The following is a 19,632-nucleotide window of genomic DNA, read 5'->3' as shown; positions in this document are numbered from 1 at the left end:
GGAGGCGTAGTGTTTCTTCTCTAGAGCCTCTTCCTCTCATGTATTTTGTTTTCGACGCATTTATGGCCAGTCCGACACGCCTAGCTTCAGCTTTCAGTCCGATGAAGGTTTCCGTCATCTTCTCAAGGTTACGTGTCACAATATCAATATCGTCAGCGAAGCCAACAAGTTGTACGGACTTTCGGATGATCGTGCCACTCGTGTCGATCCTCGCTTTTCGAATCACACCTTCCAGAGCAATATTGAGCAAGATACAAGAAAGTCCATCACCTTGGCGCAGCCCTCACCGAGATTCGAAGGGACTCGAGAGCGTTCCAGATATTCGGACGTAGCACATCACTCTATCCATCGTTGCTTTGACCAATCGCGTCAGTTTATCCGCGAAACCGTATTCGTGCATTATCTGCCATAGCTGTTCACGATCGATTGTGTCGTATGCCGCTTTGAAGTCAATGAATAGGTGATGCGTGGGTACGTTGTATTCACGACACTTCTGGAGTACTTTTCTTATCGCGAATATGTGATCCGTAGTGGCGCGGGCCCCAGTAAATCCCGCTTGGTACGGCCCTACGAATTCCTTAGCTATTGGTGATAGACGACGGCAAAGGATTTGGGAGAGTACCTTGTAGTATTTGCAACAGTCTAGCTTATCGCCCTTTTTGTAGACGGGACATACCACTCCATCCATCCATTCATGCGGTAGAATTTCCTTCTCCCAAATCCTAAAAATCATCCAGTGCAGCGCTCTAGCCAGTGCCTCTTTTCCATGTTTGACCAGCTCGCCTGGCAACTGGTCATTGCCCGTGGCTTTGTTGTTCCTCAGCTTGCCGATCTCCTCACTTATCTCCGACAGATCAGGGGCTGGGAATCTGTCGTCGGCTGAGCGTGCACCCAGATTGATTCCTGTACCGTTCTCTGTATCTTGTGCTTCGCCATTCAGATGCTCGCAGTACTATGTGCTTCCACCTGTCGATCACCTCAGGTTCGTTCGTGAGAATGTTACCACTGGTATCTCTGCACATTTCGGCCTGTGGCGTGTAGCCTCTACGTGTGCGGTTCACCTTCTCATAGAACCTCCGTGTGTCATTTGCGCGGTACAGCTGTTCCATCGCTTCGCGATCCTGGTCTTCCTGGTGGCGCTTTTTCTTCCGAAAAACCGTGTTCTGTCTGTTCCGCGTCTGTCTGTATCGTTCCTCGTTCGCTCTAGTGCGGTGTTGTAGCATCTTCTGCCTTGCTGCATTTTTCTCTTCGACCAACTGCTGACTGCTCGATTCGATAACCTCGTACCTAGAACGGTTGCAGCAGTGCTACTCACGGCGGACCTTATGTTCCTCCAGCCGTCTTCAAGAGTCACCGCGCCAAGCTGCTCTTCCGTTGGTAGAACTAGCTCCAGTTGTTGCGCGTATTCCTCTGCAGTACGAATGCTACGTAGCTGCTCGAGATTGAGTCCCGGTGTTCCTGTGCGACGAGTATTATGCACCGTCGATAGTTTTGAGCGCATACAAACCTCAACAAGGTAGTAGTCAGAATCAATATTGGCACTGCGGTAAGTGCGGACATTGATGACGTCGGAGAAGAATCGCCCGTCGACGAGAACGTGGTCGATTTGATTTTCCGTATGTTGATCAGGTGATCTCCAGGAGGCTTTGTGGATATCTTTGTGGGGGAAGAACTACCATGCCTCGGAAGGCTGCAAAGTTTTTGCATCGTTGACCGTTGTCGTTTGTTACCGCGTGCAGGCTCTCCAGCCGGATCACGGGCCTGTACATTGCCTCCCGGCCTACCTGAGAATTCATGTCACCGATGACGAGTTTTACATCCCGCCGTGGACAGTTGTCGTAGGTTCGTTCCAGCTGTCGTAGGTTCGTTCCAGCTGCGCGTAGAATGCCTTCTCGTCATCGGGTCGTTCTCGTCATCGGGTCTCGTCTCATGTGGGAAGTGCACGTTGATGATGCTGTAATTGAAGAAACGGCCCTTGATCTTCAATACGCACATTCTATCACTGATTGGCTGCCACCCAATCACGCGCTGGCGCATCTTTCCCAACACTACAAATCCCGTTCCTAGAACGTTGGTTGTGCCACAGCTCTGGTAGTAGGTAGCCGCTCGATGCCCATTTTTCCACACCTACTCTCCCGTCCATCAAAGTTCCTGCAGTGCTACGACATCGCAGCCGCGGATTTGAAGCTCATCATGCAGCATTCGGACGTATCATGGGAAGCCAAGCGATTTGCAGTTCCATGTGCCAAGCTTCCAATCGTAGTCCTTTGTTCGTTGCGTAGGTCTTTGCCGATTATTTCGAGTTGTATTTCTTTCTTGATCGTACGTAACATGTGTTTTACGGGCGGCTTGTTAGGTCTGCACCAACCTCATGTCTCGCCGGAATGCCATCGTGTGAGCACTGTTTAGAGTCCCACACTGACACAAGGACGGTAATCCTAACATGAAGAACAGACGCTGTTTCGAGTCGCTCCAACATGGGGAACAGACGGTGGGGTAGGCTTGCTCTCTGTAAAGAGAATGCAATCCCCCCCTTCCCTGTCAGCATACGACCAAGGTCCCACCGGGGTTGGTTACCCGATCTTTCCTATGGTTACTCGTACCCCAGCCGGCACGGCGGGGAGGTAGGGATATAAGTTACTGGACAAGAGGCTAAGAACCACATTGGGGCCTGAATTTCGTCAGTGCTTAAAGCAGTTCAAATTGAACTGCCATCTCGTGCCTAGTAGTTCAACTTAAACCGCTAAGCAGACGCAAAGCTTACACAGCTTATGTAACGCTTTTGGATATTACACAGAAGTGCAATATCCTTTCTGACGTCTCGGGCGTAAACGAATGACGACTGGCTACTGGTCGCCGCAGAGATTTGAATATTTGGGGTTTTTTTGTTTTGTGCAAAAAAGCATATATTTTGTTTCAATTTTCTTTTCGTTTTGCCTTCGGCTCGTCAGTGCTTAAAGCAGTTCAAATTGAACTGCCATCTCGTGCCTATTAGTTCAACTTAAACCGCTAAGCAGACGCAAAGCTTACACAACTTATGTAACGCTTTTGGATATTACACAGACACGTTTACGTTTACGCCCAAGACGTCAGAAAGGATATTGCACTTCTGTGTAATATCCAAAAGCGTTACATAAGTTATGTAAACTTTGCGTCTGCTTAGCGGTTTAAGTTGAACTGCTAGGCACGAGATGGCAGTTCAATTTGAACTGCTTTAAGCACTGACGAGCCGAAGGCGAAACGCAAAGAAAATTGAAACAAAATATGTGCTTATTGCACAAAAAAAATACCCCCGAATGTTCAAATCTCTGCGGCGACCAGTAGCCAGTCGTCATTCGTTTACGCCCGAGACGTCAGAAAGGATATTGCACTTCTGTGTAATATCCAAGAGCGTTACATAAGTTGTGTAAGCTTTGCGTCTGCTTAGCGGTTTAAGTTGAACTGCTAGGCATGAGATGGCAGTTCAATTTGAACTGCTTTAAGCACTGACGAGCCGAAGACGAAACGCAAAGAAAATTGTAGAGTCGTTTACCAACCAATTGGTAATTGTATTTAGGAGTCGTTATTAATAACACAATATCCACGAATAGATTGTCGTTTGTAACTGCTTATTATGTGCTTATGAGAAAATTTTGAAGAGTAATTATCCAGCTCCATATAAGTAATTCAATCAAAATTAATGTTGTTATTGATTCAATATTTTTTTCTTTTTGTAATTTTGCAGTGAATGGGATGGCAACGTAGAATTGGCACAAATGATTCAACAAAAGCTGGATGCTTACAAAGCCGATGAACCAACTATGGGAGAGGGGCCCGAGAAAGCTAGATCTCAATTGTTGATATTAGATCGCGGGTTCGATTGTGTTTCTCCTTTATTGCATGAACTTACTTTACAAGCAATGGCTTATGACTTATTACCAATTGTCAACGATGTTTATAAATTTATTCCTTCGCCAAATGCTACTGAAAAGGAGGTTTTACTTGATGAAAACGATGACCTATGGGTCGATTTACGTCATCAACATATCGCAGTAGTTTCTCAGAGTGTCACTCAATACCTGAAATCGTTCACGGAGTCAAAAAGACTTACTCAAACGGAGAAGCAATCGATGAAAGATCTTTCACAAATGATTAAAAAGATGCCACAATACCAAAAACAATTGTCTAAATATTCTACACATTTACATTTGGCAGAAGATTGCATGAAATCATATCAAGGATATGTTGATAAATTATGCCGCGTAGAACAAGATCTAGCTATGGGAACAGACGCTGAAGGAGAGAAAATAAAAGACCACATGCGCAATATTGTCCCTATACTATTAGATCAATCAGTATCCAACTATGATAAAGTTCGAATTATTTGTTTATATGTTATGATAAAGAATGGTATTTCAGAAGAAAATTTGACAAAACTAGTGACGCATGCTCAAATTGAGCCAAAGGAAAGAGAAATGATTACAAATCTAAACTACTTGGGAATAAATGTAATAGCCGATGTAAGTAAAATTAAAACTTCCAACTCTAACGTAAAAAAATTAACGGAAAGTTTCTTCTCTTGGTAGCTCTGGATTTAATTGTCTTTCACTCAGTAAGCCATTTTTGGGTTACATGGAATCAGTAATTAATGCATTTTTGTCTTGTTTGGTACTTTTTTTCATAAATACGTTTATTTCATGGCATCAGGCCGTGGCATCCACAATACATAGTACTTTAAACCTAATACATTTCGAATATCCTATCAGTATTTTGGTATTCATTAGTTAATCTAAATACTGTTTTATCAAGCGATTTGCTATTATAAATTACATTAAATAAAATACATTCATTTTGTACATGATCTTTCAACTATTTCAAGTTTGTTTGTATCAGTTCATCACTGTTATTGAATATAAGATAGCTGGCTATTGGTTGAACCCATGGAAGAGAAAACAGTCTAACATAAAATAAAATTTAAATTGGAACTCCAATGGACTTAATAAAATGATAAAGAAGTTTCATGAGGTCACGACAAACAAGAATGTCGCGAACTGGGAGATTGGATAGTCTACTTTGGGTACGCAAGGAATTTATTAGTTGAGATCAGACATCACGACACTCCACGCATGTCCAAACGACATGATCAATATCGCGATAACCTTCGCCACAAGCACAATGATTAGTCTCGGAAATCCAATTCGAAGGAGATGTGCATCTAACGTGTAGTGATTGGACATAAGTCTGGACATCACACGAATGAAGTCCCTACTCACATCCAGTCCCCTGAACCATGTCTTTGTCGATATTTTAGGAATAATTGAGTGCATCCACCGACCCACATCATCTTTATCCCAAGAAGCTTGCCAGCTGGCAGGTGCTCTTTGGCGAGACGCGCTATAGAATTCGTTGAAAGCAATCGGTTTCTCATAAATTTCACCACATTTGGCTAAACTAACGGCTCTTTCATTGAATGGAGTAATGAGCCGGGATCCAAACCATTGTGATTTGATAATTATTATTCAATATGACGTTCAGGCACTATTTTATTTTGCCCAAGAAAAACGGTTCATTTTTGCCAGCAGCGTTCGAGCGAATGGCTTCAATTGTACTCAGACTATCTGTGAAGAGAAAATAATGGTTTGGAGATAATGTGACGATTACACTCAAACTATAATAAACTGCTGCTAACTCTGCTGTATAAACAGTTGTAGGTTCTTGAAGCCTAAATGAAGCCGAAACATTATTGTTGAATATACCAAACCCAGTAGCCTCCTCAATTCGTGATCCGCCCGTGTAAAATATTTTCTCAAAGTTAATATGCCTGAACTTACTTGTAAATATTTTTGGGATTTCTATCAAGCGTAGGTGTTTCGGGATTGTACGCACTTCGCGCTGCATGGATGTGTCAAAATATAAAGTTGAGTCAGGAACATTTAGGAGGCTGTCACGGATAGAAATGTATCTTGAAGAGTCGATTTCCTGTGACATATGGTTAAAATATACTGTCATGAATCTTGTTTGAGATTGAAGCTCAACTACCCTTTCGAAGTTATTAATAACTAGGGGATTCAGTACCTCACATCTTATTAGCAGTCGCGATGAAAGCTCCCAAAAACGATCTTTCAATGGAAGAACTCCCGCCAGAACTTCAAGTCTCATTGTATGTGTCGAATGCCTGCAGCCTAAAGCAATTCGCAAACAACGATACTGAATTCGCTCCAGTTTGATAATATGAGAGTTTGCAGCGGAACGAAAGCAAATGCATCCATATTCCATCACTGAAAGTATCAATGTCTGATACAATTTTATTAGATCTTCCGGATGAGCACTCCAGATCCTGTTATTGTTCGAAGAAAATTTACTCTTTGTTGGCCCTAGGCTTTTAATGATGAGCTACTCTGCACATACTCGCAAACCAGTCCCATATCGATTTTCGTTAATTTTGAGTTAGCTTGAGGAATTAAATCTATCCTCAATATACTCTCAGAAATTGCAATAAAAGTTGAGGGTTTGTTCAGTAAAATGTGAAAAAATATCAACTCATGTCTGCCCCATATGCAAAGTACCCGCATGTCAGTCTCATTAAGTGCAAATTTCAATAATATCATTTGTTGCAATATTGGAATAGCAAAGGTGTATATTACCGATATTTAATGCAATAATACCATGATTTAGCATTAGGTAGCACAATAAATCAAAAAATTCGAAAATAAAATTTTAATCGTCTTTTTCTCGACATGTCGATTTTCCATATGGGACTGATATGCAAGTATGGGCAGTACAGGGCGCGTAACCTCGCTTGGTGGATAGGGGTGGGAGTCAATTTATACTCTTCGCGTATTGACAATGTCGGGCCATACCGAGATCGATCGTTCGCTTATAAATGTAAAAATATGAAAATTATTATATTATCTGGATCGATCACGGAGTGGACAGGACTAATACTGCTTGAAATTGACAATAGGTCATTAGGTGATTTCGAGCATTCTTATGCCTGGAATAGGTCATCAATTTGAATTATCGTGATCTAGTTGGGATGAATATTAATATAAAATATATTCGTGCTGAACTGGTGAATTTAATTCAAAAAGGAGGACTATTGTTATCAGGAATATAGGAGTAACTTGACATCTTATGAACCGTTAAGGAACTTTTAAACTTTTCCGATCCGGTTCGGTATCGGTACTAATGTTTACAAATTGCAATGACGACGAAACTGATTGATCAAGTGTAAATACACTCTTAAATCGGGAAAGGTTTGAATGTACCTAAATTTCTCTAACTTTGACACAGAGATCACCTTCTAACTGAGAATGTGAGATGTGTGTTTCTGGAAGAAAAAGATTCACGTGGACCATTTCATACAATCACACCTAGTATTTCTTTACGAAATACATGTAGTTCTTGTTCCCTGGATGCGTGCTCAACACTAGAGAGCCCAAACCTAAATTGCTCAAAAGCAGTCAAAATGATTTTATTCTCTCTTCGAAAAAAAACTGACAGAATAACTAAATGCTAGTGCAGTGTGCCTTAGTACATATATCGTAAAATAAAGAATAAAAAAAGATCATTGAATTTTAAGCAATACTTCCATTCTGTACATATTGTGACTTTCCTGTGCAATCAAGTGTTAAATGCCCATCCTTACATTATATAATCTAACAAGCTCACTAACACCTGATTTTATTTTCTTGACGGGAAATGAGACAGTTGAAATAAAAGATTATCATCGAAGATTTAAGACCAAGGAAAAATAGGTATTTTATGTAATTACCTAACTTTTGGTGAGTTACGTTATGGTAAAAGAAAAAGGTAAATGCACTACTGTTTTTACTATCAATTTTATTATTATTATTATTATTATTATTATTATTACTATTATTATTATTATTATTATTATTATTATTATTATTATTATTATTATTATTATTATTATTATTATTATTATTATTATTATTATTATTATTATTATTATTATTATTATTATTATTATTATTATTATAATTATTATTATTATTATTATTATTATTCCTTTATGAGCTTGAGATATTAACAGGTTTCTCCGGCTTAGTAAAAAAAACAATGCAATGGGGGAAAAGGAAACGTAACGTAACATCGACAAAGATAGAAACAATTAGAGCAGCTTAGAATGGATAGTGTTAGTAGACCAAACTTATCAACACATATTTAGGAACTTTAAAGTAATAATCGTAAGTACCACTTCAGACATAAAAGACTATATAGAAAAGCAGGGCCAAGACCGAAGCGGATACAATGCGAAATTTTCCAAAGTTTCATCGACTAGGACATTTTAGACACAGAAGAAGTTGGTAAGATGGCAAAATAGCAATACGATATAGACGCACGACTCAATGATTGACTGGTTACTGGGTGAAGCACACTTTTCCTGATCAAGTGACAAACTCTCTGGCGAACTTGCAATAGAAGGTATTCGTATCATTCGTTGCAAATTGATAACTGTAAAGGAATCTGTCGCTTGGGTTGCATGCTGGATGGAACCTATCAATTATAGGTCGGTTTCCTCATTCGTTACTAGTGTTCATTTGGGCACCATGTAAAGTGCGGAACGTTGTAACCACTCCCCTCGGCCAGAGTAGCCCATAAAGGAAAAAAAAAAGAAAATTTTTCTCTTTGTTGGCATTTTGTTATCAGATACCTAATGTGTCCTCCCCACGTGCATTTGGAATCAAACCACCCCACGAGGTATTTGAAAGTCAAAACCTGTTGGATCATTCTTCCCATTATATGAAGCTGAAGCTGCGTGGGATCATGCGTTCTTGAAAAGACATACAGGGGATGTCGCGTGGCCGAACCTGTGGAGGTACCATCTGAAGCACCCTTGGCCTGTGAGGAATTGCGTCAGGCCGAAGTTCACTTCTCCGTGAGGTCTATCTAACCAGCTCGAGACCCTAGGTATGAGCCGATGTGTCCACCTGCCCTTGGTTGAGCTGTCCCACTCTTGTTGCCATCTGCGTAGAGAAGCGGCTTTGGAGGCCCTACGGGCGTTCCTGTCTCCTCGCTTGCTGTAGCGCTCCGCGTCTTCCTTCACTATCAGACCGATAGGCATCATAATTGCAACCACGCAGGCCGCATCCCTCGATACAGTGCGGTATGCACTGATTACGCGAAGACACATCAGTCTATGCGTACTCTCCAGCACCTTTGCCTTTTCCAAATGTCTGGGAACATACGCTCGTCCAGACATCTCTGTATGACCTCCCTGAACATGTCCGGTTTTGTCATTATAGCCGCCTTTAGAGCCAGGTTCGGGATACCGTCTGGCCCCGGGGCTTTCTTTGTATCGAGCGATCTCGCCGCAGTGAGCAACTCGTTCGTCACCTTTTCAACTTCGTTCGCTGGTAGCGGAGCTGGCTGCCAGGGGGACGGGTCGTGGTGGGGAAAGAGTACCGGTATGATTTCCTTCAACCTCACCGGACTACGTTCAGGGGGTGCTAGCGCCCCTCTCGTTTTGGCCATTACCATCCTGTAGGCATCGCCCCATGGGTTGGAGTTGGCTCCCTCGCATAGCGTGTCGAAACAGGCTCTTTTGCTTGCGCTGATGGCCTTGTTTAGTGCTAACTTCGCCGTTTTGAACGCCGTGTTCCTTTCCATCCTCATCTCCGCTGATCGAGCTCTTTGCATTCAAGGGCAGCGCAAAACGTTTCGCGGTCGAAGTTTGCCACCTTCCACGTTAGAGTTTTGGGAGTATTACTCCTCCTTGTGCTTCTCGCCAATTGGCCGATCGTGTAGCGAATGGCTAGATGGTCGCTATGGGTGTAGCCACCATCAACTCTCCAATTAAGATCTCCAGCTAAGCCGGGACTACAGAAAGTCAGGTCGATAAACGACTCGACTCCGTTCCTCTGGAAGGTACTTTTCAGTCCATCATTCGCTAGCACGACGTCCAACTTGGCGAGGGCCTCCAGTAACGTCTGTCCTCTCCTATTGGTGAAGCGGCTGCCCCAAGCCGTTGCCCAGGCGTTGAAGTCTCCGGCTATCACCACCGACTTCCGACCCACCAGGTCTGCGGTCAACATGTCGACCATCCGAGTGAACTGGTCTATTGACCATCTCGGTGGAGCGTAGCAGCTACAATAGTAAACTCCGTTTACTTTAGCTATAGCTACTCCCTCCGCTTGTGTTTTCACTACCTCTTGCACTAGGTATCGACCAGTCGTCAAGATCGCCACCGTCTTGGATTCGTCAGACACCCAGTTCCCGTTATCTACCGGTGTGTGATAGGGATCCGAGAGAACCGCAACATCAATGCCCCATTCTGTCACTGACTGGTGCATCAATTGCTGGCCAGCTGCACAGTGATTTAGGTTCAGCTGTACTACTTGCATATTGTTTTACTCCTTCCACTTGTTGAACAAGTAGGTCCGCCCATGACGTGGTTTGTGGCCTTCTTTTTGCTCGCGCATAGCATGCAACGTGGCGTTCTTTCGCATGCATACGCCCTCGCCGCCGCAACGCTTGCAGAGGTTGCTCCGGTCTGGGCCTTTGCAGTTCCACGACTTGTGGCCAGGCTCGAAACACCTGAAGCACATGTCGACCGCCGGCGGTTGGTAAGCGGTCACTGGTCATACCGACCATCCGACCTGCTGCCCACTTTGAGGACCTTATTAGCATCCGTGGCCGATAGCTTAAATGTAGCTATATGGGTGCCCTGTGGTCCTTTCCTCACTGCAGGTTGTGGATGTAAACCATCGTCCTCTGTTGTCCGCCAGAGTCTGTCGAGAACTTGGCTTGGTAAAGTTATGTGAAACAGTAAGCTTTGTTGAAAGAAACGTGTTATTAGAAAATTTGGTTGAACATTTATCGTGTCAAAGCTCAGAGCATCATGGAAAAACATTCGGATCTGTTCATAGGTTACGGTAAATTCCCGGGTAAAGTTACACTGGAAATCGACAGTAGTGTTCGAGGATCAGTTCAGCCTCCGCGGAGAGTGCCTATAGCAGTGCGCGACAAACTAAAGCAAGAACTGGAATCACTGGAAAGTAATGGAATAATTATTAAAGAAGAAATGAATACAGAGTGAGTTAGTAATTTGGTCATAGTGCAAAATTGTAAGTCCGATTCGTCAATTCGTATCCGGTGCATCTCAATAAAGCTTTGAAGAGACCGCATCTTCAGCTCATGACATTGGATGAAATTCTTCCGGAGTTGGGAAAGGCTAAGGTGTTTTCCAGAATTGATACCAAAAAAGTGTTTTGGCATGTCGTTCTGGACGAAGCAAGCAGTTAGATGACTACCTTCTGGACTCCATTTGGCAGGTACCATTGGACTCCACTGCCATTTGGTATAGCCTCTGCTCCAGAGATATTTCAGCTGAAACTGCAACAGGTCATCCAAGGACTAAAGGGTGTTGAATGCTTAGCTGACGATTTGCTGATCTACGGTTCCGGCGATTCGTTAGAAGAAGCTTTAGTCAATCACTACCAGTGCTTACAGCAGCTGGTGGGTCGTCTTCAAGATAACAATGTAAAGTTAAACAGATCAAAAATGAAACTCTGTCAAACCTCTGTAAGGTTTTATGGTCACATATTGACAAATGAAGGCTTATGACAGGATGAAACGAAAATTGCCGCTATCAAGAACTTTGCTACACCTTGCAATCGAAAAGAGGTACATCGATTCGTGGGAATGGTGAATTATCTGAGTCGATTGATTCCGAACCTTAGTGCTAATCTGCCAAATCTTCGCAAGCTTATCTCCGAGACTAACCCATGGCAGTGGACGGTAATAGAAGAAAAGGAATTCGAAGCAGTGAAATCGTTGGTTTCGGATATCAAAACACTTAAGTACTATGATGTGACACAAGAACTTGTAATGGAATATGATGCTAGTTTCTATGGTTTCGGTATTGCAGTCTTCCGAGACGACGGATTTATTTGTTATGCTTCTCGAACGTTGACTAGCATTGAGAAAAACTACGCTCGAATCGAGAAAGAGCTACTTTCTATTGTTTTTGGATGTATTCGGTTCGACCAACTGCTGGTTGGTAACCCGAGGGTTACTGTGAAAACTGATCACAAACCATTGGTCAGTATTTTTAAGAAACCACTCCTATCAGCACCTCGACGTCTCCAGCATATGCTATTGAATCTGCAACGTTACAACTTGATTATCGAATACGTTACGGGGAAGGAGAACGTTGTGGCAGATGCTTTGTCTCGAGCACCATTGGTTAACGGAAATGATTTGGAAAAGTTCGAAAAACATAACATCTTCAGTGTACTGGAAGATATGGAACAGTTGAAACTCAGCAGCGTTTTGAATTTTCCGATGCATGGAGTAGAAGCTACATTGAAGCTGGCAAGGGCGAATTTATTCTGGCCAGGAACGACAGTACAAATAAAAGACGTTGTGAAAGAGTGTGCAATCTGTGCTAAATTTGCTGCATCTCAGACGAATCCTCCAATGCAGAGCCATAAAATTCCTGTTTATCCGTTTCAGATGATTTCGATGGATATGTTTTTTTGCGGTTTACAAGGGTCTTAAGCGAAAATTTCTAATTACGGTAGATCACTATTCAGATTTCTTTGAAATAAACCTACTGAAAGATCTTACGCCCGAATCTGTGATAAGTGTGTGCAAGGAAAATTTCGCACGATATGGAATTCCGCAACTGGTATTGACCGACAATGGTACAAACTTTGTGAATCAGAAAATGTTACAGTTTGCTGAAGTGTGGAGCTTTAATCGTGTCACATCTGCACCCCATCACCAACAGGCAAATGGGAAATCAGAGGCTGCCGTTAAAATCGCAAAACGTCTTATTAAAAAAACCGAAAAGCGGAAAAGAGTTTTGGTACGCTCTGTTACATTGACGGAACATACCCAACAAAGTTGAATCCAGCCCGGTAGCACGATTATTTTCTAGAGCAACTCGATGTGGAATACTAACCAGTGCAAGTAATTTGCAACTGAAAGATATGGAAAATGTTCCATCTGCGATCGAGCATAACCGGACGCGGTCAAAATATCACTATGATAAGAAATCAAAACCATTACCTGAACTTCTGCCAGGATCGCCCGTTTATGTTCAACTACATCCGGAGACCTCGAAGCTATGGACTCCTGGAATAGTTTCAAATCGTTTGTCCGATAGATCTTATTTGATAAACGTAGACTGAACGGAATATCGAAGAAGTCTTGTTCATTTGTAGAAGCGTAAGGAACCCGCAACGCAGCAGCAGTATTCATCGCCATCCAAACACGTCACTCAACCAATATCGCTTGACAAGGAAACTGAAATAGAAGTCCAACGTCCAACGAAGTTACAAACAAAACCTACTGAGGTAACCATTGTACAGGGTGATTTTTTAAGAGCTTGAGAACTTTTTTAAACAATAAAACGCATAAAATTTGCAAAATCTCATCGGTTCTTTATTTTAAACGTTAGATTGGTACATGACATTTACTTTTTGAAGATAATTTCATTTAAATGTTGACCGCGGCTGCGTCTTAGGTGGTCCATTCGGAAAGTCCGCTTTTTTATCGACAAATTTTGTTCAGCGATGAGGCTCATTTCTGGTTGAATGGCTACGTAAATAAGCAAAATTGCCGCATTTGGAGTGAAGAGCAACCAGAAGCCGTTCAAGAACTGCCCATGCATCCCGAAAAATGCACTGTTTGGTGTGGTTTGTACGCTGGTGGAATCATTGGACCGTATTTTTTCAAAGATGCTGTTGGACGCAACGTTACAGTGAATGGCGATCGCTATCGTTCGATGCTAACAAACTTTTTGTTGCCAAAAATGGAAGAACTGAACTTGGTTGACATGTGGTTTCAACAAGATGGCGCTACATGCCACACAGCTCGCGATTCTATGGCCATTTTGAGGGAAAACTTCGGAGAACAATTCATCTCAAGAAATGGACCGGTAAGTTGGCCACCAAGATCATGCGATTTGACGCCTTTAGACTATTTTTTGTGGGGCTACGTCAAGTCTAAAGTCTACAGAAATAAGCCAGTAACTATTCCAGCTTTGGAAGACAACATTTCCGAAGAAATTCGGGCTATTCCGGCCGAAATGCTCGAAAAAGTTGCCCAAAATTGGACTTTCCGAATGGACCACCAAAGACGCAGCCGCGGTCAACATTTAAATGAAATTATCTTCAAAAAGTAAATGTCATGTACCAATCTAACGTTTAAAATAAAGAACCGATGAGATTTTGCAAATTTTATGCGTTTTATTGTTTAAAAAAGTTCTCAAGCTCTTAAAAAATCACCCTTTACAACCTCAAACCACAAGAGAAGAAAATACGTCTGAATCTGAAAGGAACCTCAAACCACAAGAGAAGAAAATACGTCTGGCTCACCGTCAAAGATCATTCGTCTGCAACGTATCAAGCGTCTACCGGAGAAACTCAAAGATTTTTATCTCAAGTAATATTATTTTTTCTTAGAGAAAGGAGGATGTTGTGGTATTAGCTTGCCCCTCGATGGGTGCTTTTTCATTTACGTATCTGAGTGTGCTTTCTCTCTTTTATACGATCAGTCAGTCAGTAACACACAGTCAAAGAGGAAAGGCCTGATATTTGAATCGTTTATGAATAAAGTTAAAGACTATTAAACACTATTTCCGTCAGAGTCAGATTACTCTGGTTCCGCAAGATTTGAAAAACCGTTTCCGGTTTCCAAGGCGGAGACATCTATGGCCGTTTGAAGCATTTCTGCATATGTGCGCTTAGACCATGCTTTTAAAGAAAGCTTCATTTCATCTTTACGCTACTTAAATGCAGCGCATACTGAAAGATCATGAGGATACAATAAACACATTTTTCAATATCTTTATCGCAAAGATGATCCTTATGAGGCCCTTGACATTTTATACATTTAGATTTATTACTACTATAAGTAGTTGTATGTCCGAATTTTTTTTAGTTCGTGCAATTCATAACATGCGGTACGAAAAGCCGATCAGGAAGACGATTTTTTTCGATATAGACATGGCTAGGCAACGCAGATCCGGCAAATGTTACTCGAAACGAATCTAAGGGACGATAATACTTTTTTCCATCGACAATAGATGCTGAGTACAATTACTTGCACTCGAGTATCCTAACTCCCTCAAGCATGGAGTTTTTAAAACGGCAAACTCCATTTTTAAGTAAATCATCGGCTGTCAGACTTGCTTCAGTCACAACACCGTCAATTTCCACCTCCTTCGGTGGAATGTAAACTCTATATTCAACAGCAAATAATTTACAGGTTACAATATCGTTTGCCTGTTTTATGTCGTTAACAACAACTCGAATTTTGTCTCCAATAACTTTATAGATTTCTTCAACTTTTGAGAAACGTGATGTCAATTTCTTTGTAATTTGAATTAAATTCAATACCTTTTCTTTTTTTTTCGAAGATAAACTATCCATGGTCCAGTGGTACCCTTTGGATAATGTTTAGCCCTTGGAGTACTAAAGATCATACTAGTATCCGGAATCGCATTCGGATGATCTTCCATGAGATCATCCATTACATTAACTGTTTTTTGTAAATTAATAATATCAAAATGAAAACTTATGTATAGTAAAATTTCAGTTATAAGAGAAATAAAAAAAAATAAATTTAATCTACCTTGTTGCTGTTGTCTCTGTTCCTCTATCGTGAAGAGCGACGTGAAGCTCATCCAACGATTTCCAATTGGCAGTCTTTTGGTATCGTCTTCTGCTATCTCGGTTGTTCTGCCGTCGTTGTGGTCACCATTGAACTTGGTGTGCTGCTTGTATCTGACCCTAGGTGGCGATCAAACCAGTTAGCGTTCAACTTCCGAGCCAAATAGTCGATGTTTGCTCAGAAGTCGCACAATCTTTCACTACGTTTATTTGCCAATCGGATCTATCAAGTTTCAAGTACCGTGCTCGCGATAACCGCGACATAGACGCCGGGATGCGTAAAACACGTTTCCGATCGAATATTCGAGTTTTCCGAAACACTTTTCGCACGAAGTGATGCATAAATTCGTCGGAAAGGAGCTCGGTTTAACCCGCAATAATGTGCTCCAACTTCAGCCAAGCAGACGGCTTGGATGTACCTTCGTGAAGGTCAGTAACCTCGAGACCGAGTAACCGAGAAGATTGTGGAGCAATACGACAACAAGCACGTGGTCAACGTCGACGGGAAGTCCTACAATTCACGAATAACGATGGAGGACGGTGCGGTTGATGTACAAATATTCGATCTTTCCGAAGACGTCACCAACACACGCGTCTTTTCTCGCTGAATACGGCGAGGTGCTAAAAGTTTGTGACCTCCTTTGGGATAATCGTTACGGCGCATTTGAAGGCGTAAAAACTGTTGTGCATATCGCTCGGATGGTGGTGAAGAAGAATATCCCCTCATTCGTGAACATCCAGGGGGAAGACACAGCGGTAAGTTACAAGGGGCAGCGGCATACTTGCTTACATTGCCACGAATTTGTACACATTGGCATCCCGTGTGTGCAAAACAAGAAGCTACTAGTTCAGAAGCTTACAGCGGACCTCTCATACGCGAACGTCACGAAAATGTCGGCCCAGCCGGAGAAGACAGCACCGATGAAAAAACCACCTCGGCAGCAGCCTGCGGACACACAAACACAATCCTCGCCCGAACCCGCGGGACTCCAACCGAGCATTTCAAACGTTGACTCGAAGATAACCGAGACACAGCAGAACAACACAATGGCTCCTCCAGCTACACCTTGCTTCCATCTAGCAGAGAATTACTGCAGCACAAGCTGCCCCCAAGCCCTGGATACCGGCAACTATCAGTGCACAACGGAAGAACGATGGAAATGAAACGGACAGCTCCTAGATATCGAACTGTCCACGCCGCTCGAACAGACAGCCGAACAAGATATTAAAACCCAGCCAGACCGAGTCTGCACACACTGACTTATCGGACAGTAAAATACAATCTTGATGGACTTCGTCAGCGTTAACATTTTATCCATCAATATAAACACAATAACCAATGAAACAAAACTGAGTGCTTTCCGTACTTTCGTCCGATCGATGGATCTCGACATCGTCTACTTACAAGAAGTTGAAAACGAAACACTAACATTACCCGACTACAAAGTATTTATTTACTATTTACTATTTATTTACTAATATACATAATCAACAGACAAAATATGGTCCTAATGATTATTTCTACGTATATAGATTAAGTAGTGTGCAATGTAGACCATGCGAGGAGAGGAACTGCAATCGCTCTCAAAGAACATATAAAATTCTCTCATGTGGAAAAAAGCCTGGACGGAAGCTTGATCGCACTGCGTGTAAATAATGTTACACTGTGTAATGTATATGCTCCATCTGGTACTGCTCTACGAGCGCAACGCAAACGTTTCTTCAACACAACTGTCGCTTACTACCTTCGTCATCGGCCAGCACACACGATCTTCGGTGGCGGCTTCAATTGCGTGTTGAGAATATCCGATGCTACGGGTACGAACGCTAGCCGGTCGTTACAATCGACCGTCCAACAACTACAACTGCAGGACGTGTGGTTACAGCTTCGACCACGTGACATTGAGTACATGTACATCATGCACAACTCTTCGTCCAGGCTCGATCGTCTGTATGTGAGCGCTGGCCTGCGGAATCACCTGAGAGCCACCGCTACTCACGTCTGCTGCTTCTCCGATAACGAAGCTGTTACCGCTAGAATTTGCTTTCCTTTCACCGACAGACCTCATGGTACCGGATTTTGGTCGCTTCGCCCGCATCTTTTGACTACCGAAAACATTGACGAGTTCCAAATACGGTGGCAATATTGGACTCGTCAGCGCCGTAACTAACGTACTTGGTGGTTAAAGTGCGCAAAACCAAAAATAAAGTCATTCTATCGCTGGAAGTTAAAGTTTGCCTTCGATTAATTTTATCGGAAGCAGCAGCGTCTGTTCGGTTCACTACGACAAGCGTATGACGGATAGAAAAACAACCCGAGTATGCTTACTACGCACGTGAGTATGTAGAGTAAGTAGAAGGGGCCCCTTTCAGTGCCAGCGAGTTATACCCGGACAGTATCCAATTAATGAGTCCTGCATGAACGAAATCACCACAAGCGAAACACTATCTGTAATCCGTGGTAGTGCTTCGAAAAAATCACCCGGGTCCGATAGGCTGCCTAAGGAATTTTACTTACGCAGTTTTGACGTAATCCACCGAGAGCTCAACCTGATCATGAATGAGGCGATCAGATCTAACCTTCCTGCACAGTTCGTCGATGGGATAATTGTGTTAGTAAAAAAGCGTGGAGCGGGTGACACCGCTTGTTCGTACAGGCCTATTAGTCTTGTCAATTTTGACTACAAAATTCTTGCACGGATTCTTAAACTGAGAATTGAAAATATTATGTACTCCCATAACATATTAACTGAGTCGCAAAAATGTGCTAGTTCCACCAACATATTTCAAGCTACGTTGACGGTAAAAGATCGGATAGTCCAGCTAAAAGCAAACAAAAGGAAAGGCAAACTGGTATCTTTCGACCTTGATCACTTAGAAAACCGATACACTGAAGAAGGATGTAAATAACATTCTGTATTGTAACGTTTGTTATGCTTCATTAAAGTATAGTGACTTTGTGAAAGTGTAATAACGTGACAGTGAAATAGTGGAATGAAATGGTACATAAATAGTGACACTATTGAATATATTCCGCTAACAGCTCGAAGTGAAAAATAGTTTAAACTGATTTTGACTGTTTGGTATCTTTACATACCTGTGCTCTTTGCTGTATCTAGCAAACTTCTCCGTGTAGATCCACGGTCGCCGACATGCTAATGACATGTTTAGCCCATCGTAGACGTCCGATTTTGGCTGTCCGTTCGATTCATCCGCCGTCTCCACGTTCCGTCTTTCATCTGCACTCCGCCATAGATGGTCCGCAGCACCTTTCTTTCACGAACACTAAGAGTGCGTTGATCCTCTGCAAACATAGTCTAGGTCTTGTGGCCATAGAGAACAACCGGTCCAATGAGCGTTCGTGCGGTGGCGTACTTTTCTCGACCGAGGTGTTTTTCTGAGTGCAAAGTACGCACGATTTCCTACCAAAATACGCATCTGAATTTCTATACTGTTTTCATTATCGGCGGTCACCAGTGAGCCCAAATACACGAACTCGTCAACCACCTCGATATCGTCACTGTGGTGGAAGGCGTAGTGTTTCTTCTCTACTTCTCATGTATTTTGTTTTTGACGCATTTATGGCCAGTCCGATACACCTCACAATGTATCTCACAATACCAACATCGTCCGCGAAGCCAAAAGTTCTACGGACTTCCGGAAGATCGTGCACTCGTCTGGTTCCTCGCCTTTTGAATCACACCTTCCAAAGTAATATTGAACAAAATACAAGAGAGTCTATCACCTTGCCGTAGCCCTCTTCGAGATTCGAAGGGACTCGTGAGCGTCTCAAATACTCGGACGTAGCACATCACTCTATCCATCGTTGCTTTGACCAATAGCGTCAGTTAGTCCGGAAAACCGTATTCGTGCAAGATCTGCCATAGCTGTTCTCGATCGATTGTGTCGTATGCCGCTTTGAAGTCAATGAAAAGGGGATGCGTGGGTGCGTTGTATTCACACTTCTGGAGTACTTGTCTTATCGCGAATTTGTGATCCGTAGTAGGCG

General features: G+C 42.6%; 1 protein-coding gene across 2 annotated transcripts in view; it reads left to right on the top strand.

Moving 5' to 3' along the window:
• The window catches only part of LOC131429682 (protein ROP), a 609,112-nt gene that overhangs the window by 515,310 nt on the left and 74,170 nt on the right, over nucleotides 1-19,632 (top strand). For both annotated transcript variants that reach the window (XM_058593974.1, XM_058593973.1), the window contains exon 6: nucleotides 3,725-4,499. In XM_058593974.1, coding sequence (XP_058449957.1) covers nucleotides 3,725-4,499 — 775 coding nt within the window. The remainder of the gene's footprint in view (nucleotides 1-3,724; nucleotides 4,500-19,632) is intronic.

Source organism: Malaya genurostris, chromosome 2 (genome assembly GCF_030247185.1).
Source record: "Malaya genurostris strain Urasoe2022 chromosome 2, Malgen_1.1, whole genome shotgun sequence".
Lineage (NCBI taxonomy): Eukaryota > Metazoa > Arthropoda > Insecta > Diptera > Culicidae > Malaya > Malaya genurostris.
The sequence above is the reverse complement of the archived record's forward strand: the minus strand, read 5'-3'. Positions and strand labels throughout refer to the sequence as shown.